The 25061-nt window shown below is 36.5% G+C and overlaps 1 protein-coding gene across 3 annotated transcripts in view; it reads left to right on the top strand.

Moving 5' to 3' along the window:
- The window catches only part of RUFY2 (RUN and FYVE domain containing 2), a 47431-nt gene that overhangs the window by 11536 nt on the left and 10834 nt on the right, over positions 1-25061 (top strand). For 2 of the 3 annotated variants that reach the window (XM_049645131.1, XM_049645130.1), the window contains exons 6-15: positions 42-103; positions 1781-1846; positions 5829-5898; positions 8337-8438; positions 8579-8695; positions 10267-10434; positions 11303-11400; positions 13788-13907; positions 22781-22910; positions 23334-23428. In XM_049645131.1, the coding sequence (XP_049501088.1) occupies positions 42-103; positions 1781-1846; positions 5829-5898; positions 8337-8438; positions 8579-8695; positions 10267-10434; positions 11303-11400; positions 13788-13907; positions 22781-22910; positions 23334-23428 (1028 nt within the window). Of the gene's footprint in view, positions 1-41; positions 104-1780; positions 1847-5828; positions 5899-8336; positions 8439-8578; positions 8696-10266; positions 10435-11302; positions 11401-13744; positions 13908-22780; positions 22911-23333; positions 23429-25061 lie in introns of those variants that run through there. The other variant, XM_049645132.1, reaches the window with a different exon arrangement.

Genomic DNA, 25061 nt, shown 5'->3' with positions numbered 1-25061 from the left:
TATTTCTCCCCTTTAAATAAAAATAACATTATTTACTTTAGGTTGGAGTGATTGATTTTTCCATGTATTTAAAGAATGAAGAAGATATTGGAAATAAAGAAAGGTACGATTTTCCTAAGTTATTTCACATGTTGTATTTTCTGTGGAGCTCTTTACAAATCACCATGGGGTCCATCTACTGATAATGTAGTTTTTATTTACTTTTTTGTGCATGGTTCCTGCTTTATTTTGTTTTGCTTCCATATAAAAATTTCACAAAGCAAAAATCACTTAGAAGGAGGCTTTAATACAAGGTTATGACTTTTGGTCACACCTGTTCTTGAGACCTATTTTAATAATCAGCTGTTTTTTGTGGTAAAAGAGATGAAAACTTATTCACAAGTTTACAAATGCTGGTTCATTTCAAGATCCAGTGTTTAAATTTAAAATACACTCATTACAGCTTAGAGAAAGGATAACTATGTAGCATAATAGCTGTGCTAATTATTGCTACAGTTGGAGTCCTATCACAAATGTATCAAAATAATATGTACACCTTAAATTTATAGTTATATCAAGTATATTTCAATAAAAAATATACTGATGCAAAAGAAATTCTTTTTTTTTTTTTTTAATTTTTTTTTTCAACGTTTTTTATTTATTTTTGGGACAGAGAGAGACAGAGCATGAACGGGGGAGGGGCAGAGAGAGAGGGAGACACAGAATCGGAAACAGGCTCCAGGCTCCGAGCCATCAGCCCAGAGCCTGACGCGGGGCTCGAACTCACGGACCGCGAGATCGTGACCTGGCTGAAGTCGGACGCTTAACCGACTGCGCCACCCAGGCGCCCCAGTGCAAAAGAAATTCTTAAAAAAAATTTTTTTTTTAACATTATATTTATTTTTGAGACAGAGAGAGAGAATGAGTGGGGGGGAGAGAGAGGGAGACACAGAATCCGAAGCAGACTCTAGGCTCTGAGTTGTCAGCACAGAGCTCCATGTGGGCTCAAACACAGGAACCGTGAGATCATGACCTGAGCTGAAGTTGGATGCTTAACCAACTGAGCCACCCAGGCACCCCGTCTTTTTTTTTTTTTTTTAATGTTTATTTTATTTTTGAGAGAGAGAGAGAGAGAGAGAGAGAGAGAGACTGGGCATGAGTGGGGGAGGGGCAGAGAGTGAGGAAGACACAGAATCTGAAGCAGGCTCCAGGCTCTGAGCTGTCAGCACAGAGCCTGACAAGGGGCCAGAACTCATGAACTGCCAGATCATGACCTGAGTGGAAGTCAGCGCTTAACTGACTGAGCCTAACAGGAGCCCTGATGCAAAAAGAATTCTTAAATATATTTTTTAATGGTATTGTTAAATAGATTACTTCTTAATACTAGATTTAATAAAGGTTATAATTAGTACACCGTTTACTGCCTCCTTAATGTAAAAATGTTGAATTTTATTTTAAAAGTAAGATAATGTGGGGTGCCTGGGTAGCTCAGTCTGTTGAGCATCCAACTTAAATGATCTCGGGGTTGGTGGGTTGGAGCCGCATGTTAGGCTCTGTGCTGACGGCTCAGAGCCTGTAGCCTGCTTCAGATTCTGTGTCTCCCTTTCTCTCCGCCCCTCCTCTGCTCACACCTTATCTCTTCAAAAAATTAATAAAAACGTTAAAAAAATTTTTAAAAATGAAGGCAAGATAATTTTTTTGCCATTATGTTTTACAACACTTTTAGGTGATGTAGATACTTGTTTGGTCATCCATTGAACACTTTTTCAACTGACACAAAACTACTTTTCCCCATCTTTAGGAATGTTCAAATTGCTGCCATATTAGACCAGAAGAATTATGTTGAAGAATTAAACAGACAACTGAAGTAAGTATTATGGATACTTGAATACTTCGTACATTTGTGACTATTGGCTTAGGGGTTTTTTTCATCCTTTTTAGGTCAGCTTTACCCTATTCCTTCCTACTAAATATCTTTGAGAACGGGTTGAGGGAATAGAGAGTGGAAATTAAGAATACAGAGAAATCTTGGAGATAATTTTCAACAAAAAATGAGAGTCAGATTTTCAAATAGGACCTTGAGAGAATTTAAAGATAGAATTTCTGAAGAGAGGTAAAAAAAAAAAAAAAGGATACAATTTCAGGGGCATCTAGGTGGCTCAGTTGGTTAAGTGTCCCACTCTTTAAAAAAAAAAAATTAAGTTTATTTATTTATTTTGAGAGAGGGCACACAGGGTGTGGGGAGGAACAGAGAGAGAGAGAGAGAGAGAGAGAGAGAGAGAGAGAGAGAGAGAATCCCAGGCAGACTCTGCAGTATCAGCACAAAGCCCAGTGTGGGGCTCGAATCATGAACTGTGAGATCATGACCTGAGGTGAAATCAAGAGTCAGTCATTCAACCACCCAAGCCACCCAGGCACCCCTAAGTGTCCCACTCTTGATTTTGGTTCAGGTCATGATCTCACAGTTTGTGAGTTTGAGCCCCACATCTGTACTGTCAGTGCAGAGCCTGCTTGGGATTTTCTCAAGGGGCACTCTCTCCCTCTTCCCTAGACATGGACAGGCTCGCTCTCTCTCTCTCAAAACAAATAAGTAAACTTAAAAAAAATTCAATTTCAAACTTATCCCTGTACCCTTGAGAAAAAAAGGCTAGATATAGTGGAAGTTTATATCATTTTCATGATTCGAAAATTCATTTTTCCTACTTCAACAAGCTTCATGTGTAAATGTGGCTGTTGCCTCCCATGGTGGAAGTTTTTTCCTTACAGTGTCACCTGGGCATTGAAGCTGTCAGTGAATACTCTGGGAAGAATTTTAGAGATCTGAATGTAAAATAGTATAGTGCAGTTCTGTCTAATAGAAGTATAATGTGAGTTGTTATACAGATAATTTAAAATTGTAGTAACCATATTAAAAGAAACTTGAAATTATTTTAGAACTATATTTTATTCAATCCAGTATATACCCAAAATATTATCATTCAGTATAAAAACTTTTCATGAGATACCTTATATTCTTTTTTTGTATTGTCTTCACAATCCAATGTGTATTTTACACTTAACACATTTCATTTTGGACAAAATAGCATAGGTATAGTGAGGAATCTTTGATATGTAGTTAGAAATGGACTGTTCCCTTAATTAAAATGAGTAGCAAAAATGGCAATCTTTGGGTGATGGTATTATGAATAATTTTTTATACTTTTATGATTTTCTCAGTTTCAGTAAGCATAAAATATAATTAAACATTTTCCCATTAGAAGAAGAAACTAAAGCTGTAATTCTTGCTTTCTCTGTGAAGTTGGATAGGAAAGATCTTCTATTTGTGCCTTTTTTTAAAGGAGTTTTAATGTTCATACGAAATATGTGTGTATGTGTGTGTATTTAGTAATTTATATTTCTGAGATTGAGATTATATTTCTAAATGCAACTTTGTATTCCTTATTTATTTAATTTTAAACCTTTATTCCCTTTTGGGAGCAGGTAATGTATTCACATAGTTTAAACTTCAAAAAACACACACAAAAAAAGTCTTCCTTTCACCTGATCAACTACCTGGTTTCCCTTTTCAGGAATAATTAATAAGTTCTTGTGTATGCTTCCAGAGATACTTTATACAAATAGACAAGAATATGAATATATATTCTTAAAGTTATCACCTTCCTCTCTTTTTTTTTTTTTTACACATAAAGTAGTATAACTTACACACTATTAATTTTTTTTTTTTTTTTGAAGGAGAGAGAGAGAGAGGCAGAGCATGAGCGGGGGAGGAGCAGAGAGAAAGGGAGACACAATTCGAAGCAGGCTCCAGGCTCTAAACTGTCAGCACAGAGCCCGACACGGGGCTCAAGTTCACAAACTGTGAGATCATGACCTGAGCCGAAGTCGGACGCTTAACCCACTGAGCCACCCAGGCGCCCCAACACACTATTCTATACTTCAGTGTTTTTATTCAGTTTATCTTAGAGTCTATTCCATTTGGTTCAGAGAGTTTTTCTCATTTTCTTTTAAAATATGTGTATTAAATCATTTACAGCAATACTACTGCCTTATTTTTGTACATTTTATGTATTTAAAAATGTTTCATTGTTTTTCTAATTAGAAAGTTTTTGTATATTTAGAATATTTCAAAAATATAGAAAATAGATATAGAAAAAAATAGAACTCATATTATCCTTCATTCAAAAAAACCACTGTGAGGATTTATTGTTTTTAAAAGTGCTTTTTTTGCGGTGCCTGGGTGGCTCAGTTGGTTAAGCGTCTGACTTCAGCTCAGGTCATGATCTCACAGTCCGTGAGTCCGAGCCCCACTTCAGGCTCTGTCTCTCTCTCACTCTGTCATTTTTTTTTTAATGTTTATTTTTGAGAGACAGAGATAGTACATGAGCAGGGGAGGGGCAGAGAGAGAGGGAGAGACAGAATCCAAAGCAGGCTCGTGCTGTTCTTGAAAAACTCAAGTTGTTTACCTAAGAATATTATATTTATTTATTTATTTATTTTTAAATGTTTATTTTTGAGACAGAGACAGAGTGTAGTGGGGTAGGGGCAGAGAGAGAGAGACACACAGAATCCAAAGCAGGCTCCAGGCTCTGAGCTGTCAGCACAGAGCCTGACACGGGGCTCGAACTCACAAACCGTGAGGTCATAACCTGAGCTGAAGTTGGATGCTTAACCGACTGAGCCACCCAGGTGCCCCAAGAATGATTATATTTAAAAATGATTCGGGGCGCCTGGGTGGCTCAGTCCGTTAAGCGTCCGACTTCAGCTCAGGACATGATCTCACGGTCCGTGAGTTCAAGCCCCGCGTCAGGCTCTGTGCTGACAGCTCAGAACCTGGAGCCTGCTTTGGTTTCTGTGTCTCCCTCCCTTTCTGCCCCTCCCCTGCTCATGCTCTGTCTCTCTCTGTCTCAAAAATAAATAAAAACATTAAAAATGATTCAATATGCATGAAAAAACATTTTTCTTGTTTCACCAGTTAAGCTAAAATACCAACATTTATTTCTGAGGCTGGTATAAAATGTGTTGAAATCTATAGATTTTATTTTAATATATACAGCATATCATGTCTTATTAAAGTTTGAGATGGTAGAATCAAGGCCTTGATAAATGGACTCAATAAAATGTACAATAATGTTCAGTCTTGATCAGTTTAAATAAAAATGTAAAAAACCAAGTTGTTCATGTGGCATAATATGACTTTCAACTATATCTTTGAAAGTCAGGGTGTTTGCTTAGCTGCAGGTTGACCAGGTACCTGATGTATATGTGGTATTCACAGTTCTCAAACTATAGGTGACTTTAGAGGTCTTTAAGTTATTATGAAAGTGGATAGGGGAAACTGAATGAGGTTTGTGTTGGAGACCACTGTGTAAGTGTCATTAAGCCACTTATAAAGTAGATATTTAAAGTTCATCCATTAAAAAATAATTTTGAATTTAATTTTAACAATATTTGATGATCTTTGTGTGGAATCCATTTCTAAGTATTATAAGTTAAATGTGAGAAGGACTCTAAGAAGACAACAAAAGTAATGAGCAGCGTAAAATGTAATTTTAATAGAAGTGATTCCTTTTCTATAGTCTTTATTGCTGTCCTAGGCAAATGAAGTTATCCAACTTAATGAAATTTCCTACACCCAAAAATTCAGGGCTGTTAACTAACCAGAATTGAAATAAAAACTTAAAAAAAAAAAAACAAAAACAAGGAAAAGAAGGATTAGTTAACCTTCAAAAAAAAAAAAAATTCAGGGCAATTGGTACTTGTTAGTCAACACATTAAGTCCAGGATAACATACTTTTTTTGCCTTTGTGAGTTTGTGTGATTTGAATGAGTTTTTTCTTTATTAATTTCAGCAGCACAGTCAGCAGTCTCCATTCAAGAGTTGACTCATTAGAAAAGTCAAATACTAAGCTGATTGAAGAGGTATCGTAATCCAGCCGTGGATAATTGTGTTTCATGGACCTAGTATTTGTGAACCTTTTCCATTTTAAGTATGAATATATTAAGCATGTGCATGCGCACAGGCACATTTTCATCATTATGATGGAGTATTTGCAATATTGTTGTAATTGATGATTAGAAGTTCTAGAGAAATCACATATTCTCAGGCAAATTCTCAGGTGAATCTGTGAGATACTCCTAGAAATTAGCTCCAAAGATGACACTCCTATAAGCTCTTCTATAAATAAATGTGATTCTCATTATAAAATCTGGATGACCTGTATGTAGATAGTGACTCACCTATAGTTTGAAATTCCTGTTAAAATGATACTGTCCTTCTTGTTGTACTATTCAGATTCCTTTTCTTTACAAGCACCACTACATGATCATGTCCACCCTTTCTCCAGCCCTCCCAAGTGTAAAACTCATCCCATATGTTCTGGTTTCCTGCATTGTCAAAGTGGCTATCTGGTAGTCCCAGACCAGAAATTTATCTCTGCTCTCTTTTTAATACTGTTTGTAAAGTTACTTTAAGATAAGTTCTTTTGTTTTTTAAATCTATCAAATCACAGAGTTACTGCTTTGTATTTTCCGAATTATTTAGGCTAAGAGGATGAAATGTGTTACGAGTGCTATGAACCCTACTTTCTATGTTAATTAAAATTGTTAGTTTAGAAGTGGCCTCATTTTTCCAAATCAGAGAGCACATGATTATTTACATGATCGCAGTTTAGAATGCATCTTTGTTTTGATGGTTTGGGACCATTTGATAGTTTTTTCTTTAAATCATAAGTGTACTGTTTAATCCCTATCACCTGTTTCGCCCTCCCCCCCCCCCCCCCCCCCCCCTTCCCCCTCGTAACCATCAGTTTGTTCTTTCTATAGTTAAGAGTCTGTTTCTTGATTTCTCTGTTTTTTTTTTTTTCTTTGCTCATTTGTTTCTTAAATTCCACATGAATGAGATCATACTGTATTTGTCTTTCTCTGACTGACTTATTTTGCTTAGCATTATACTCTGGCTCTATCCATCATGTCATTGCAAATTGCAAGATTTCATTCTTTTTTATGACTGAATAATACTCCATTGTATATATTATACCACAACTTTGAAAAAAAATTTTTTTAGTGGTTACTTATTTGAGAGATAGAGAGACAGAGACAGAGCATGAATGGGGGAGGGGCAGAGAGAGAGGGAGACACAGAATCTGAAGCAGGCTCCAAGCTCCGAGCTGTCAGCACAGAGCCCAGCGTGGGGCTTCAACTCATAAACTGCAAGATCATGACCTGAGCAGAAGTTGGATGCTTAACTGACTGAGCCACCGAGGCACCCCATATACCACAACTCTTTTATCCATTCATCAGTCAGTGGATACTTGGGCCACCTCCATAGTTTGGCTATTATAAATAATGCTGCAATAACCATAGGGATGCATGTATCTCTGAATTAGTATTTTTGTATTTTTTCTAGTAAATGCCCGGTAATGTGATTACTAGATGGTAGGGTAGTTCTGTTTTAAGTTTTTCAGGAACCTGCATACTATTTTCCCCAGTGGCTGAGCCAGTTTATATTCCTACCAACAGTGCCTGAGGGTTCCTTTTTCTCCACATCCTTGTAAACACCTGTTGTTTCTTGTGTTTTTTATTTTAGCCATTCTTACAGGTGATTTTAGCCATCGTGGTTTTGATTTGCATTTCCCTGATGATCAGTGATGTTGAGCATCTTTTCACATTTGTTGGCCATCAGCACCATTTGATAGATAGATGGGGACCATTAGAGCTGCTCACTAGTTTGTGCCTCTTCTTGGCCTTAGGCGCACTCTAAAGTTCAAGTTATATCCCTGATGAAGTGTTCAGAAATTTATGTGCAAGCCAACATTAGGGGTAGGCCCTGCTTTCCTTTCCTGGAATCCCTTTTTTCATTCTAGGCATCAGAGCCAAGCCACTCAGTCATTCATGGCTACCTCTGATGTTGAGAAATGTCTCATATTTGTGATGGTCACTCAGTATTATTCCTGTATTTCAGAGGGTGTCCTATTTGGTTATTGTGAAGGTCTGTATCACATTTTCAGTGATCGCACAGCCTTCTTTCCTTATAGATCTTGTCTTTACACAGATCTTTACAGTCTTATTGTTTCCTGGCACTTTGTATTCAGAAAATATTATAAATCAGATAAGCATAATATGTTTTAACTAACATATTTTGACTAATAAAAGGAAATAATAGAAATAAGAGTATAATTTTTTTACTGGTATCTTGGGATAATAGCGTATTTTTCTTATGAAAACTTCTGTACATGTGAGACATTTGACTAGTTTTAGGATTTTATATTTTGTTGTTTATAGCCATGAACATAACCTGTAAAGCAAGTATAAGTAATGGTGTTTAAATTCTTTTTCTTTCCCCGTTTTGTAATTTTTAGTTAGCAATAGCAAAGAATAATGTCATTAAACTCCAAGAAGAAAATCATCAATTACGAAGTGAAAATAAATTGATTTTAATGAAAACACAGCAGAACCTAGAGGTAAGTATAGACTGATTGCAAACAGACCATCTTATGTCAGAAATTGCCACTTTGGAGGACTTGTGCATAGACTGGATATTTATTTCTGTGCTGTATTAATAGTAGTGATTAAATAGTAAAAACTTATGTTTTATTTCTAGGTTACCAAAGTAGATGTGGAAACTGAGCTTCAAACATATAAGCATTCTCGGCAGGGGCTTGATGAAATGTACAACGAGGCCAGAAGGCAGCTTCGAGATGAATCTCAGTTAAGACAGGTATGTATCATTAGCAAAAATAATAATAATCATAATAATTTTCCCTTAAGCAAGTACCATTTAAAATCTCTTCTTTAACCTTATCTTCCTTGGTGTGGGATAGAAATCTCACCAGCTTGCAACTCTCTCAAGTTCTTTTAAGTTCCTACTTTATCAATTGTTTTTTAAAGTGTTTTTAAAATTTTTTTAAAGTTTATTTATTTTGAGAGATAAGAGTGAGCAGGGGAGGGCAGAGAGAGTGGGAGAGAGAGAGAATCCTAAGCAGGCTCTGTGCTGATAGTACAGAACCTGATGTATGGCTTGAACTCATGAACTGTGAGATCGTGACCTGAGCCAAAACCAAGAGTCAGACACTTAACTGACAGAGCCACCCAGGTGCCCCTTTAAAGTGTTTTTAAACTGTGAAATGAGTGGATTGAGTGAAATGAGTAAAACCATATTAAAGTTTTTATTTATTTATTAAAAAGTTTTTTGTTTAATGTTTATTTTTGAGAGAGCATGAGTCGGGGAGAGGCAAAGAGAGAGGGAGACAGAGAATCTGAAGCAGGCTTCTTGGTGAGAGCAAAGCCTGATGTGGGGCTTGAACCCAGAAACTGTGAGATCATGACCTGAGCCCAAGTCAGACGCTTAACTAAGCCACCCAGGCGCCGAAAGTTTTATTTATTTATATATTTATATATTTATTTGAGAGAGAGCACCAGTGGGGAGGGGAAAGAGTGAGAAGGAGACAGAATCTCTAGCAGGTTCTACACTGTCCCCACAGAGCCCCAGGCAGGGCTCAAACCTATGACCCGTGGGATCATGACGCGAGCTGAAATCAAGAGTCAAGCTTAATGGACTGAGCCACCCAGGCACCCCAGTAAAATCGTGTTTAAAATTAACTTATTTTGGGAGCACCTGGCTGGCTCATTCGGTAGAATGTGCGACTCTTGATCTTGGGGTCATGAGTTCAAGCCCCATGTTTGGCATAGAGGTTACTTTTAAAAAATTAACTTATTTTTTAACCTTTTAAATTGTTCTAGTATCTATAGAAAAATACAAATGTACACCTTAATGGGTAATAACATTAATACCTATGTAATCACCACCCAGGTCAAGAAGAGAGTATGGCCAGCCTTTCTATCCCTTTTGCTATATATCTGTTATGCTATTTATTTATATTAGGAAACTTCTTTTCATTCTGATATAAAATTCTTGAAGAGAAGAAATTAAAACTGTGAGGTGGGATTTTTGAGTTATCTTTGGCCTTCACTTGTACTGACTGCTTTTTTTCTTTGATTAAGGAAAATTAATACTGAATTAATGAGGCATAAAATACTTAATTCTTGAACTAGTAGAATAATGATAATAGAATCTAGAAAATACTTTCATTTTAGCAAAATATGCAGTTGAAAATATTTGGAATTTTATGTTCTTATAGGACCTGGTTGATTCCCTTTAGTGGGGCTTATACTTCAGGAGAGTACTGTGCATATTGAATAGAAAATCTTTTGTGTTCTTATTAACTGTTGTGTATCTGATTTTTGACATCCTGAAGTGGTGTGTGAGTTGAATATATATTGAAATTGCAGGATGTGGAGAATGAGCTAGCAGTACAAGTTAGTATGAAACATGAGATTGAACTTGCCATGAAGTTGTTGGAGAAAGATATCCATGAGAAACAAGATACTCTGATAGGCCTTCGGCAACAACTAGAGGAAGTTAAAGCAATTAACATAGAGATGTATCAAAAGTTGCAGGTAAGGATCATTCTTAAATTCTTGGAATTTCTTGAGTTGAATGGAAATTGAAAATGACTATTTGTATGAAGCATCTGGTTTTTAAAGGGATGAGTCATTTTAACTGTGCCATATTGGTAATCAAAACCAGTGACTTTTTTCTAAATGGAAGCTTAAGAAATAGAGCAGACTATTTCTTAAGTAAGGTATCAAAGAACAAAAAAATCACCTACCTGATTTCCTTTTAAATGCTGAAAGGTTAAGTATGAAGATTAAATCTTTTGGGAAAATTCACCCTAAATATGCAGGACATTTTTGTGAATTCTTTATACAGTATAGTCCTGAGCAAGATTTAGATTTTTTTAAAAGATTTTATTTTTTTAAGTAATCCCTACACCTGATATGGGGCTCATACCTACAACCCCAAGGTCAGAGTCACATGGTCTACTGACTGAGCCAGCCAAGGGCCCCAAGAAAGATTTAATTTTAATTGAAATGCTTTCCTACAATAGTTACAAATTCTCTCATAAAGGGACATCACTGTTTAAGTAGTTTGGTGCCAAAAGCTCTTTATATTTAGTTTGAAATACTTTACATTGAAACTATTTTACATAGTTTACAAGAGTTTATTTTGTTGTTTTCCCAAAAAAACGCTGAAGGCAAAGTGTGTGTGTGTGTGTGTGTGTGTGTGTGTGTGTGTGTGTGTGTTTATTACATTTTAATTGCAGACTAGTAGTCTACTGCTTTACTTTATATCATAGGAGTATTTTGATCTACAGAATAACTGTTCATTTCAAAGTAAAAATTCCATAGTGAAATGGTATACAAAACTTAAAAGTATTCAGGTTTGAAAATCAAAGCCACTATAGTTTTTCTTTTTTCTAAATAGAGTTCTGAAGATGGCTTGAAAGAAAAAAATGAAATAATTGCCCGACTAGAAGAAAAAACCAATAAAATTACTGTAGCTATGAGGCAGCTGGAACAAAGGTACAGAACCTCCAGTCTTAGTTTCTTTTTTTTCCTTTTTTTCTCCCTTTTCTTTATTCAACTCTGACACCTGCCACAAAAACCATTAGGAAAATTTAGTTTAGGACCTTCCCCCTCACCCCCCCCAGTAGGATTTTGCCTTTTTTGTTTTGGTTGTTGCATGGAATCAAGTTGCTTTATATTAGGCTGATTCATTTGAATTTACCATTCTGTGGATTTTCATAAAAAGGTCTGATATTGACAATTTCATGTGGTTCAATTTATTACATAAAACAAATACACAAGCAAAAACTTAAAGTGAAAAACGAACAAAATCTATGGTGGAATTATCCCTGATTGATTTCCATGCATATTGATTGTCATATCTTTTGTCATTCACCATCTCTATCTGAAATTAGGCCTTGAGTTTGCAGTTTAGTGTGTTTCTTTGAGCTAGGACCCTCAACTGAAACCAAGAAATAATTTTATTTAAATTGAATTGTTTTATATTGGCATTTTTCACTTTTATTGTTGGAAAATGTAATGTATTTCCATTGATCTGTCATGTTGGTGTCAACATATGTCTTATCATTGCTTTCTTTGAATCTACTTATGAAAAACATAACTATTAATGCTTTATTGACATGAATATTCTTTTATTGACATCCTCTTTCTTCTTTTTTCTTTTTTGTTTTCTTTATCCCCATTTTTACATTTTGGACATCTTTATTACCTTTTTCTGTCTTTGATTTCTGTCCATTCCATTATGAAGTGACAATGATTTGTTAACTCAAACTAGGACAATTGCAATGTCATTGGTGAAATATGCCAGCAGTGACACTCAAGACCAGTACAAGCTGGTCAAAGATATATCTTTCTGAAAACCACTTGTATTTAAACAGACTAAAAGAGAATCAACAATTTTATAATATATTAAATAGAAAATAATTTATGCTATTAAGTATTTGAAAAGGGTATTAGGAACCCTATACACTTCTTGATCAGCTGCTATGGTAATACACTGCCATAGAGCAGAGTGGGTGCACTTGGATTTCCAAAAACACATTCCTCAAACCTTGTGCACAAAGGCTGATTTGAGTATTGACCTTTTGGAGGTCAGGATTTTCAAGTGCAGTTTTATCTTTTTAGCTACTTTTTGATGGAAAATATAAACATTGTTTCAAAATAAGTTAACCTTTGGTTTCACAATGTGTTGGCACAAATTTTTTCCCTCTTGGCCTAATGGCTTCTTTACTGATTTTTAAATATGTTTTAAAATAGTTTACAACCCAGATTGGCCATTCTCTTGTGCTTTAGCAGCTCAGTTTTCCAGTTCCCTTAGCCCTCTTCGATGATAGCACAACTTCAAGCCCTACCTCACTCTGAGTTTTATTTTGGTTTCTGTAATCTTAGAGAAATGTGCCCTATCCCCTCACCTTAATGTTTTAAATTTAGATTTAGAGATAACTTGAATGTTACTCTCATTTGCTTAGAAGTGGCATTTATACTTCTAAAATGTGTCAGGGTTGCCCCATTGGTATGGTTTTAGGAAGAAAAGAGGCAATTTTTTGGCTAGTCGAATAGAAATTTTACCTGTGATCCCCTACAAGGAGTTAATGTCTCTTGAATATGTGGGAAATGTTTTCTTATAAAAATATCAAAGTTAAATCTAAGAAATCCTAGATGGGAGGCAGGGAGTGGAGCTAAGCACAGTGAGAAGCAATGACTTAAAATAAAAACAGCAAATGAAAGTCACATTTTTAGCTAATTTTTAAATGTCAGTGATGAACAAAAATGATCTCTAGAGAATGTTGCCAACTAATACCATATTCCTTTGAATCTTATCACGCACATGTGCATACACACACAGAGCTTTTGGCATAATTTAGTAAATGCATAAAGATCCTACAGGGAGGACTTGGCTGTTATTTGAAGTAATTGCAGGTCTTTGCTCTTAGCCTTGTAGCACACTTGATTCCTGGCATACACATCCTAGCATAGTAAATAACAAATGTGGCTTCTTCACCTAGTGTAGACATAAATACTGTGCTTTACATGGTTTTGTAAAAAGGCAGTAATGCACCTATTATACTTTCAAAGTTGATTCATAATGCTCTACATAAGTGGTAAAGGCTGTATTGCTTTGCATTGTTAATTATGAACAAGAAATAAAACAAATTTGAAGATAGTATTCTGGGCATATTATATGTTATGTTGAAAAAAAATCACAAAACAATTTCTAGACATTGTGTGGCTCTTTCACGTTTGAGTTTGTGAGTTTCCCCCCAAACTTTGTTTTCATTTAGAAATGTTTCTATTTCCCCATTTTTCTTTTATTTGTCTTCTTCACCCTTTTACACCCTAGTTCTAGCCTCAGTTTTACCCAAAGTTGATTTGAATTACACCAGATTGCAGCAAGCAGAGAAGGCGCAAATGGAAGCCGAAGATGAAGACAAGAAATATCTACAAGAGTGTCAGAGTAAATCCGACAGTCTGCAGAAACAAATCTCCCAAAAGGAGAAACAGCTGTGAGTATTTCACTCTTGGAAACAAATACTTGTATTAACATAATTTCCACTGCCCCTTTTTTGCACATCAAGATAGGATACCTATATTTTCGTTTAGTTAATGATTACAGCTAGATTGTGGAGTTCTCCTTGGGAAAAAAAGTTAGAAAACATAATTATGATAAAACCTATGTTTCCAGATATGAGTGTAATAGGCCTTTATAACTCAAAGGAACTTATATTATCATAGAACATGATGTTTTATGAGAATATTTTTATTAGTACTTCATATGATAGATCTGTATATCACCAACTAGGAAGGATGTCAGTATATGTCATTGGACTGAAGAAAAAAACAAGTTGCAGATAGTATGTGAAATATCCCATTTTTTATAAAATTAAAACCATGTACATGTGTATATTTACATATACATAGAAAAGAGTTCAGGGGCACCTGGGTGGCTCAGTCGGTTAAGCGGCCGACTTCGGCTCAGGTCACGATCTCACGGTCCGTGAGTTCGAGCCTGGCGTCGGGCTCTGTGCTGACAGCTCAGAGCCTGGAGCCTGTTTCAGATTCTGTGTCTGCCTTTCTCTCTGCCCCTCCCCTGTTCATGCTCTGTCTCTCTCTCTTTCAAAAATAAATAAATGTTAAAAAAAAAAAAAAAAAGTTCAAAGAATTCAGATTCAGGTTCAAAGAATTCAGATTCACTCAGGGGAGTGATGGCAGATTAACAGGGGTATTTTAGTTTTTACTTTATAAACATCAGTATTTATTCCCCAGTAAGTATGTGGGGAAAAATTAACAACAATAGGAAATAGTTATGTATCATATTTAATAGATCATTAAGACTACATGCCATTTATGATGTGTAACTTGCTAAGCTGCAAGATTAAGTGATTGAAGTGATAAGTTCTTCCTCTAGTCTTGCTCATTTTCTAATAGTTCTGTCAGTTATCGAGAGGGCATTTCTTGAATATCCCATCTATAATTGTAGATTTGTGTATTTCTACTTTTAGTTCTATCAGTTTTGCTTCTTGTATTCTGATTCTGTTTGGTGCCAACACATTTAGGATTGCTGTGTCTTTTTGGCGAATTAATCTTTTTATCATTTTGTGATATGCCTCCTTGTCTCTGATAATTTTCTTTACAGGATATTAATAGAGCCACAGCTGCTTTCTTTTGATTAATGTTGTCATGTAGTAAACAAAAAATTAATGTTTGCATTTTTCAGTCTTTAAACTTTCGGTCTAATATTTATTATTATCAGTATATTTGAAGTAAGTTTCTCATTGTTCACGTTTTTTATCTGTTCTGACAATCTTTTTTTTTTTTAAGTTTATTTTTGAGAGAGAAAGAGAGCATGCACATGTACAAGCAGAGAGGGGCAGAGAGATAATCCCAAGCAGGTTCCACAGTATCAGTGCAGAGCCAGACACAGGGCTTGATCCCATAAACTGTGAGATTATGACCTGAGCCAAAGTCAAGAGTTGGGTGCTTAGCTGACTGAGCCACCCAGGTGCCCCCTAACAATCTGTTTTAACGATGTATTTAGTCCATTTACATTTAGTGTAATTGTTGATATGAGAGCTTAAGTCTACTATTTTATTGTTTTTTTTCTCATTCCTTTATTTCATTTTTCCTGCCTTCTCATGGGTTGAATATAACTTAGAATTCCTATTTATCTCTAGTGTTTTTAAGTGTATTCCTTTGTATAGATATTCTAGTGATTGCTCTACTTTCTTGTACGTTTGCAGCTTTTCACAGTCTACTGGTGTTTTACTACTTTGAATGAAGTGTGGAAGTCTTACCTCCACTTGGATCTTTTTATTCACTCCCCTTTATAAATTTTTTTTTTTGAGAGAGAGAGAGCAGTCAGAGAGGGAGACACAGAATCTGAGAGAGGCCCTAGGCTCTGAGCTGTCAGCACAGAGACGAATGCGGGGCTCAAACCCATGAACCGTGAGATCATGACCTGAGACAAAATTGGACGCTCAACTGACTGAGCCACCCAGGTGCCCCTATCCACTCCCTTTCATAACATAAATTGCTTAAATATTTTCCCTGCATAATATTGAGAACCACATCAGACAGTATTAGAAAGTTTTTATTAATTTTTTTAAGTAAACTCTAAGCCCAACGTGGGGTTTGAAGTCACAACTCTGAGATCAAGAGTTGCATGCTCTACAGCGGAGCTAGCCAGGTGCCCCTACATCAGACAATATTATAGTTTGTGCTTCAACCCTGAAACATAATTCAGAACACTCTTTATTATTTCTTCTTTACTCTTGATATTTTAAGTTTTCTTCTTTGTGTCTGGAGAACTTCTTTTGCCATTCTTTTTAGGGTAGGTCTATTGGCAGCAAATTCTCTTAGTTGTTTTGTTTCCTCCCATCTGCAGTCTTGATTTCACCTTCATTTCTTTTTTTTTTTTAATTTCTTTTTTTAATTTACATTCAAGTTAGCATATAGTGCAACAATGATTTCAGGGGTAGATTCCTTAATGCCCCTTACCCATTTAGCCCATCCCCCCTCCCATGACTCCTCTAGTAACTCTGTTTGTTCTCCATATTTAGGACTCTCTTATGTTTTTGTCCCCCTCCCTGTTTTTATATTATTTTTGCCTCGCTTCCCTTATGTTCATCTATTTTGTATCTTAAAGTCATAATATGAGTGAAGTCATATGATGTTTGTCTTTCTCTGGCTAATTTCACTTAGCATAATACCCTCTAGTTCCATCCATGTAGCTGTGTTTGGCAAGATTTCATTCTTTTTGATTGGCGAGTAATACTCCATTATGTGTATATATACCACACCTTCTTTATCCATTCATCCATCGATGGGCATTTGGGCTCTTTCTATACTTTGGCTATTGTTGATAGTGCTGCTACAAACATTGGGGTGCATATGTCCCTTCCAAACAGGACACATGTATCCCTTGGATAAATACCTAGTAGTACAATTGCTGGGCCATAGGGTAGTTCTATTTTTAATTTTTTGAGGAACCTCCATACTGTCTTCCAGAGTGGCTGCACTAGTTTGCATTCCCACCAGCAGTGCAAAAGAGATCCTCTTTCTCTGCATCCTCACCAACATCTGTTGTTGCTTGAGTTGTTAATGTTAGCCATTGTGACAGGTGTGAGATGGTATCTCATTGTGGTTTTCATTTGTATTTCCCTGAGGATGAGTGATGTTGAGCATTGTTTTATGTGTCGGTTGGTCATCTGGATGTCTTCTTTGGAGAAGTGTGTATTCATTTCTTTCGCCCATTTCTTCACTGGATTATTTGCTTTTTGGGTGTTGAATTTGAGAAGTTCTTTATAGATTTTGGATACTAACTCTTTGTCTGATATGTCATTTGTAAATATCTTCTCCCATTCTGTTAGTTGCCTTTTAGTTTTACTGTTTGTTTCCTTCGGTGTGCAGAAGCTTTTTATTTTGATGAGGTCCCAATAGTTCATTTTTGCTTTTGTTTCCCTGCCTCTGGAGATGTGTTGAGTAAGAAGTTGCTGCAGCCAAGGTCAAAGACGTTTTTGCCTGCTTTCTCCTGGAGAATTTTTATGGCTTTCTGTCTTACATTGAGGTCTTTCATCCATTTTGAGTTTATTTTTGTGTATGGTGTAAGAAAGTGGTCCAGGCTCATTTTTCTACATGTCGCTGTCCAGTTTTCCCAGCACCATTTGCTGAAGAGACTGTCTTTATTCCATTGGATTCTTTCCTGCTTTGTCAAAGATTAGTTGGCCATACGTTTGTGGGTCCATTTTTGGAACCATTTTGGTTCTCTATTCTGTTCCATTTATCTGAGTGTCTGTTTTTGTGCGCATACCATACTGTCTTGATGATTACAGCTTTATAATACAGCTTGAAGTCCGTCAGCTTCATTTCTGAAGGATATTTTCAGAATATCCTTAGAATTCCAAATTGACAGTTCTTTTCTTTCAGCACTTAAAAAGGGTTGAATATTTTCTTTGGTCTTCATAGTTTCTGATGGAAAACACTGTCATTTGAATCCTTGTTCCTTTTCCCAAGATTATTTTCTTTTGGATTTATCCTTTTTGGGCTTTGGTCATCTTCTGTGTGTGTGTGTGTGTGTGTGTGTGTGTGTGTGTGTGTGTGTGTGTGTGTGTTTATTTTTGAGACAGAGGCAGAGAATGAGCAGCGGAGGGACAGAGAGAGGGGGAGACACAGAATCCAAAGCAGGCTGCAGGCTCTGAGCTGTCAGCACAGAGCCCAAGGTGAGGCTTGAACTCGTGAACTGCGAGATCAGGACCTGAGCCGAAGTCTGACACTCAACCGATTGACCACCCAGGCGCCCCATGGTCATCTTCTTGATACTACACTTTATCTTAGCTAAAAGGACAAGAAGCGATTGGTCAGCTTCTTGAATCTTTAGGTTTATCTTTGACAAATTTGGAAATTTTTAGGCATCTTTTTTCCTACATACATTTTCCAGTCCACCTGCTTTCTCTTCTCTGGAATTCTGATAACATTGAATGTTAGAATTTTTTTTTTTTATAGTCCTGTAAGTTTCTAGTCTATTTTTTCTTTCTTGTTCAAATTGGGTAATTTCTATTGTAGTGTTGTGTGTTTTGTTTCTCATTTTTAAGTAGACTCCATGCTCAACATGGGGCTTGAACTCACAACCCTGAGATCAAGAATTGCTTGTTCTACTGACCGAGCTGGCTGGGCACCCCTCTACGGTAGTGTTTTGAAATCCATTCTTTTATCATCATCTTCATTCTACTGAGCCCATTTAGGGTGGTTATTGTAGTTTTCAGTTCTAAGATTTTCATTTGAGTGTATTTTCTTCCTTCTTTCTCTCTTTTTTTGCTAAAGCTTCCTGTTTTGTTTCAGGTATGTTTTTAATTGGTCATAGGAGCATTTTTATGATGACTGCTTTGAAATTCTTATCTAGAATTATCTGACATGGTGGCATCTGTTTTCTCTCATCCAAGTTGGGATTTTTCTTGGGTCTTGTTATGACAAATTTTTTTCAATTGCATTCTGGATGTCTTGAGAATTGTGAGACTGCATCTAATTTAATTTTACATTTGAGCAGTTCTCCACTGAAACCACACCAGCAGGGAGAAATATAGACACTGACTCTTTATACCAAGTGAGTATAGCAGAAGCCTAGGACCATTCTGGATGGGATAGAGAAGGGTGCCTAACTATGGGGCAAGGATTGAAATCTATGCTTTCCACTTACTCTCCACTGACACAGTGGAGGAGAGGAGTTGTGTCTTGTTACCATCAAGTAGGAGTGGAAGTCCAGGCTTTCCTCTTGGTCTCTGCTGGTACCATCCTGGACGGGGAGAGTTAGAGGTATCTCATTACACTGGGCAGGGGTTGAAATTTAGGTTTTTCACTTGGCTTTCACTTACCCTCTGGCGAAAGTGAGAAATGCCTTGTTACTGATGTAGGAATAAAAGTCCAGGTTCCCCATATAGTCTCCACTAATATAAGGGTGGTAGACATCTCATTACTGCTGAGTGGTAGTGAAGGTCCAGGCTCCCCACTTAGCTTTTGCTGACAGTGGTTGGGGGCCTATGGTTTTCTCCACCTTCCACCTGCTCCACCCCCCGCCCCCAGAACAGGGTATGTATTGTCACAAAGGTTTCTATCGTGCTAGGCTACCTCTTCCCAGCTCTTTAGCAAGAGAGAGGAGGCTTTTCTTGGGGCGTTTTTTTTGTAATCATTTTTTTAAAGTTCCTTTTAACCTACTACAAAAATAACATTTTTCTTATTCTGTAGAATAAGGCTTTAGGCCAAGGAGTATCACCTTAGTTGAAAACTTGCATCATTTGTACATTATGAAACTAAAACCCATCCCCCAAAACAAAAACACTCAGTAAACAAACATTTTCTCTTAATTTTAATACTTCCATAAAAGGATAGCTAGCATTTTCAGGGCTCCCTTGGCAACAAAAATCACAAGAAGCATTTAATTCATCAGGTTTCTTTCTTTCTTTCTTTTTTTTTTTTAATGTTTATTTACTTTTGAGAGAGAGAGAGAGACAGAGCTCAGAGCTCAAGCAGGGGAGGGGCAGAGAGACACAGAATCCGAAGCAGGCTCCAAGCTCTGAGCTGTTAGCACAGAGCCCAACGCCAGCTCAAACCCATGGACTGTGAGATCATGACCTGAGCTGAAGTCGGATGCTCAACTGACTTAGCCACCCAGGAGCCCCTAAGTCGTCAGGTTTTTTAATGATGTGAAATGTTTTGTTGTTTAAGCCTGTGCCCTACCAAATGAAAAACATGAAAAGCAAGACTGGAACACTTTTGCCAGTCACTAGAATACAGTTTTAAAACCCTGGTACTCTGTGTTACTGAATCACTTAGACAAATCTGATATTTATCTGCATTGATGCAGCTATTCCTTGACCAAAGGATGATCCAATTAACACTGTAGGGACCTGGCCCTTCCCTATAGGGCTAACCTATTCAATAAGTCTTGGGTACAACTGTAGAGAGATGTTTGTTTCTGCTGAAGCCATGAAAGTAAGTTTGTCTCTCAGTTGGTGACATTTTGGTAGAGTATGAACATGTGAACATGTGACATTTTGGTAGAGTATGAACATGTGAGCAATTTCGTAGAGTGTGAACAATTTGATTGTCCCTGATGGCTTAAAAAATTGAAATGGTTTCTGTAGAAATGGGCAGCTGGGACTGTGTCCAAGAAAAACAAATTCCCATTTTGGAGAAGTAACTTTATTGATTTCTGACTATGAAAATATTACATGCTGTTGGTTAAATGTAAGAAAATATAGAAAAATGTGAAGAAAATAAAAATTAGAGCAAACTTTTTTAACATTTGGTGAGTATCCTTTTTTCTGGTATGCATAGATGTTTTTTATGTTTTTTAGACAGGATCATGCTACATGCTCCTTAGTATTTTGTTTATTGCATTTACTATGTCATGGACATTGTATCATATCAATTAACGTAGGCCTATACCGTCATATCAGTTAACCTGAAGGAATCCTTTAGCCTGAAAAATTGTGCTTAATTCTCTGAATTTACAAATCTTTGATTATTGGTGAGATCCTTTTATATATCTTTATTTTGTTAGTTACCAGCTCCTATCATCTACTTTTTTCCCTTGGGGTGTTCAGCTTATTAATATTTATTTGTAAGAGCCCTTAATGTATTGGGGCCCCTGGGTGGCTCAGTCAGTTAAGTGTCTGACTTCGGCTCAGGTCACGATCTCGTGGTTTGTGAGTTCGAGCCTCGTGTCAGGCTTTGTGCTGCAAGACTGCTTTGGATTCTGTGTCTCCTTCTCTCTGCCCATCACCTGCTCACACTCTGTCTCTGTCTGTCTGTCTGTCTCCCTCTCTCAGAAGTAAATAAACCTTAAAAAACATTAAAAAAAAAACCTATGTATTTACTCTGGGTATTTCACAGACAGTGAAATGTTTTCTAAGTTTACTGTTTTTAAACTTTGTTCATAGTGGTTTTTTCATTTAGATATTTAAAATATTCATGTAGTTGTATTTTTCCTTTTTTCTTCCTTTATGGTTTCCAACTTTGGTGGTCAACATGTGTTTTGACAATATATTTATAATAACTTAAAATTTTTTTCCCTTGCTTTTTCTCTCAGTCTTTTTCTGATTCTAGATGATGAGGCCACTCTGTAGTTTAGCTACTTCACTTTTAGTAACATAAACCTGTTTCTGTATTCTTTTTTTTCCCCTTTTAATTGATTTATCTATTTTTGAGAGAGAGAGAGTGGGGAGAGCAGAGAGAGAGAGAGAGAGAGAGAGAGAGAGAGAGAATCCCAAGCAGACTACACATTACCAGTGCGGAGCCTGATGCAGGGCTTGAACTCATGAACCGTGAGATCATGACCTGAGCTGAAATCAAGAGTCGGACGCTTAACTGACTGAGCCATCCAGGCGTCCCTGTATTCTTTTCGAATGTATAGTGAAATAGTATTTATAAACAATTTGTAAATTCCATTTAGAGGTATCTCTTCTCTTCATCCTGAATTATAAAATCTGAAATTTACTTCACTGAGAAATAATGTGGCTGTAGATGGAAATGCTAACTTTATGAAGAAACAAAAGTAATCAAAATATTAACACAAGAATATTAAAATGATGTAATATTGTGATAGTGTCAATATTATGATACGTTGGAATTAAAATTTAAAGTATTAGAAACTGTAGCATTATCAGCATATGCCTCATCTGTAATACCTACTTATGAGCAATAATTTTCAAAATGATTTCTTTTCGGTATCCTAAAATGTAGGAGTTTGACTACTTTTGTTTTGCCAGCTAGTACCTATTAGAATGATTAGGTGGTGTTTCAGATGTGAATTGGCATTTCCAGGCAGTATGGATTTCCCCTCAGTGTCTCCTTGGTCTTAGATTTGTCTTGTAATTGGTCAGCTTTCAGCAGTAGTCTGTAAAGTAACACTTTGTATGAGGGTTGATTTTTCTGTGACTGATGTTAAATTGCTTTAGTGGTGGCTGTACTTCTTATATCAGAAATATAGTTTGTTGTAAAATTTTCCCATGGCACAGAAATGTAAATAATTAAAACCTCACATTTTTCTCCTTGATTCCGTTCCCCAGATGTAACTAGTTTTAATCGTGTGATATGCCCTTCCAGGCATTTTCTGTGTTCTTACAGTACTTATGTTTACAGAATTGAAAAATGACATAAATTATTATTTAGCAAGGAGTTTTTGTGGTTGGCAAATAAGTTGATACCTTGGGATCAAAAAACCCTGTGCTGCTGAACTTATTTACCAAAAAATATTTATGAAAGAAAATACCTGAAGAAATGCACAAAAGTGAAAACAATCAACCAAAAAGATGCTGTTACTAAAGAGTACAAACAACTCTCGTGTGATAAATAGCACTAAGCTTCTGTGTGTTTGTCATTCAAGGGTGCAACTGGAAACTGATCTGAAGATTGAGAAGGAATGGAGGCAGACTTTGCAGGAAGATCTTCAAAAGGAGAAAGATGCCTTATCTCATCTTAGAAATGAGACCCAGCAAATCGTTAGTCTTAAAAAAGTAAATGGTGGTAAAACTTTTAAAAATTATATCTTTGAAAACTAAGTTACTTAAAAGGAGAAATCATAATTTATATTTATACCAAAGAGACAGAATATACTAGTCATCTTTAAAAATACCAATAAGAAGTGGCTCTTGGCTGACTCGGTTGGTAATATATGCAACTCTTGATCTTGGAGTTGTGAGTTCGAGCCCCACGTTGGTTGGAGAGTTTACTTAAAAAACACAAAACCAGTAAGGAGATTAAATGAATGTGAAATAGGTGATATTTGATGGAGCAGCGATGAAAGAACTTGGACATAGAGTTCTATTTTTTATAAAAAACTAAAGGATATGTGTTCCTAATTATTGGTATGTATACAATTTGGAGTTTCTTGTTTATTTCCTTTAAATTGCATTTTCTGTCTTTTTATTGTTTTGAAGGAGTTCCTTAACATCCAGGATGAAAATCAGCAGTTGAAAAAAGTACATCACGAACAGGAGCAAGCTCTTCAAGAACTTGGCAGCAAACTTAGCGAGTAATTTCTCCTTTTTTTCTTCACCTCTGTAATCATTGACTTGTATAAAGGTATGAAAGAGTGTGCCAAACCAAATAGGAAGAAAAGTTTAAATGTAGAAAAGAAAGATATGAACTATTAAGGAAAATCAAAACCAAACAAAAACCTTAAGGATAAACATGCAAGACTGTGGATTGGAAGGATTTTGTTAAAAGTTGTGTTCAGTTTAGTAAATTTAGCTCTAAACATTTCCTGTAGATAAAAGTTAAGACTCTAATTTCTTCAAATTAGAGAATTCAGAAGTCCATTTAATATATTTTTCCCAGAAAAACAGAAACCAAATTTCCAAACTATCTGGAGAGATCTTCTTCAGACTGTTTTGAGAAGGAGTTAACATTGTGAGGAGTGGAGAGTGTTTTATGCTAGATTTGGGGCTTAACTTCATACAGCAAGGTTGGTTCTGTTGCAGTGAAGTGTTACTGGGTTCCTAGAAAGACAAGAAGGAGAAATGTTGTTCTTTCTCACACCTTCCTCGTTGTTCTGTGTAGTCTGTGTTTTGGGTTAGCAGCTTCATCTTTGTGCCCTGATAGAACATACTGCCAAGTATCTGAGACAAGCTCTAGAAGGTTTAATTTAGTATTAAATGTATCACTGCCATGTAAAAAAAAAAAAAAAAAAAAGTGTCACCTTTTTTAACACCGAAGAGTAAGAGTAAGAAAGCTACAGTGCCCGTAATCTTGTCACCTATGTAAATCCCTTTGATGTTTTATATGGTTAGGAAGTTAGTACACCTTAGAACAAAACTGTACCTGAGCATCTCGGCCTTTATGTGGATGTGGTTAGTTACATATATGTACCTATATATCATTTGTAAAAATTAAACTCAATAGAAATCATAACTAGAATGGAGACTTCATTGCTAAAGATGAGATTTCTTTAAGAAGTCTTGAAACCAGTTTCCGGTTGCCACAGGAAAGAGTAGTTCACTAAAACCACTAAAGGAAATACCAGTTTTCAAAAAGATAAAGCTGTTGGGGCACCTGGCTGGTTCAGTTGTTAGAGCACGAGGCTCTTGATCTCAGGGTCATGGGTTTGAACCCACGTTGGAGGGTAGAGTTGGCTTAAAAAAAACAAAACAAAGATAAAGCTATTTTTGTTTCTATCAATTCAAAGAACAATTTGCATTGTGATTCTGATAAGCAAGATTTCAATTCTAATCTGGCATCCACCTAGTGAGCACTTTGACTCGGACCCTATGCTAAGTGTTTATTACTTTATTTCCCATATATTCGTTTGACAAATATTAAGCTTGTATTATGTGCCAGGCACTATTCCAAGTGCCAAGTACTCAGCAATGTACAATCCCCACAACAAAAAATACTTTTATTAAGATCATAAAGGCTTAATATTAAAACAGATTAGAATAGGGGTGCCTGGGTGGTTAAGCATTGGACTTCAGCTCAGGTCATGATCTGCTGGTTTGTAAGCACGAGTCCCGCTTTGTGTGAGCCCTGCTCGCGCTCGCTCTCTCTCTCTCTCTCTCTCCCTCCCTCCCTCCCCCCCCTCCCCCTCTCCCCTCTCTCTCTCTCCCCTTCCTCTCTCCCCTTCCTCTCTCCCCTCCCTCTCTCCCCTCCCTCTCTCCCCTCCCTCTCTC

This window comes from Panthera uncia, chromosome D2, assembly GCF_023721935.1.
Source record: "Panthera uncia isolate 11264 chromosome D2, Puncia_PCG_1.0, whole genome shotgun sequence".
NCBI classification, from domain to species: Eukaryota; Metazoa; Chordata; class Mammalia; order Carnivora; family Felidae; genus Panthera; species Panthera uncia.
Note: the sequence above shows the minus strand (reverse complement) of the source record. Positions and strands in the feature narration are given on the sequence as shown.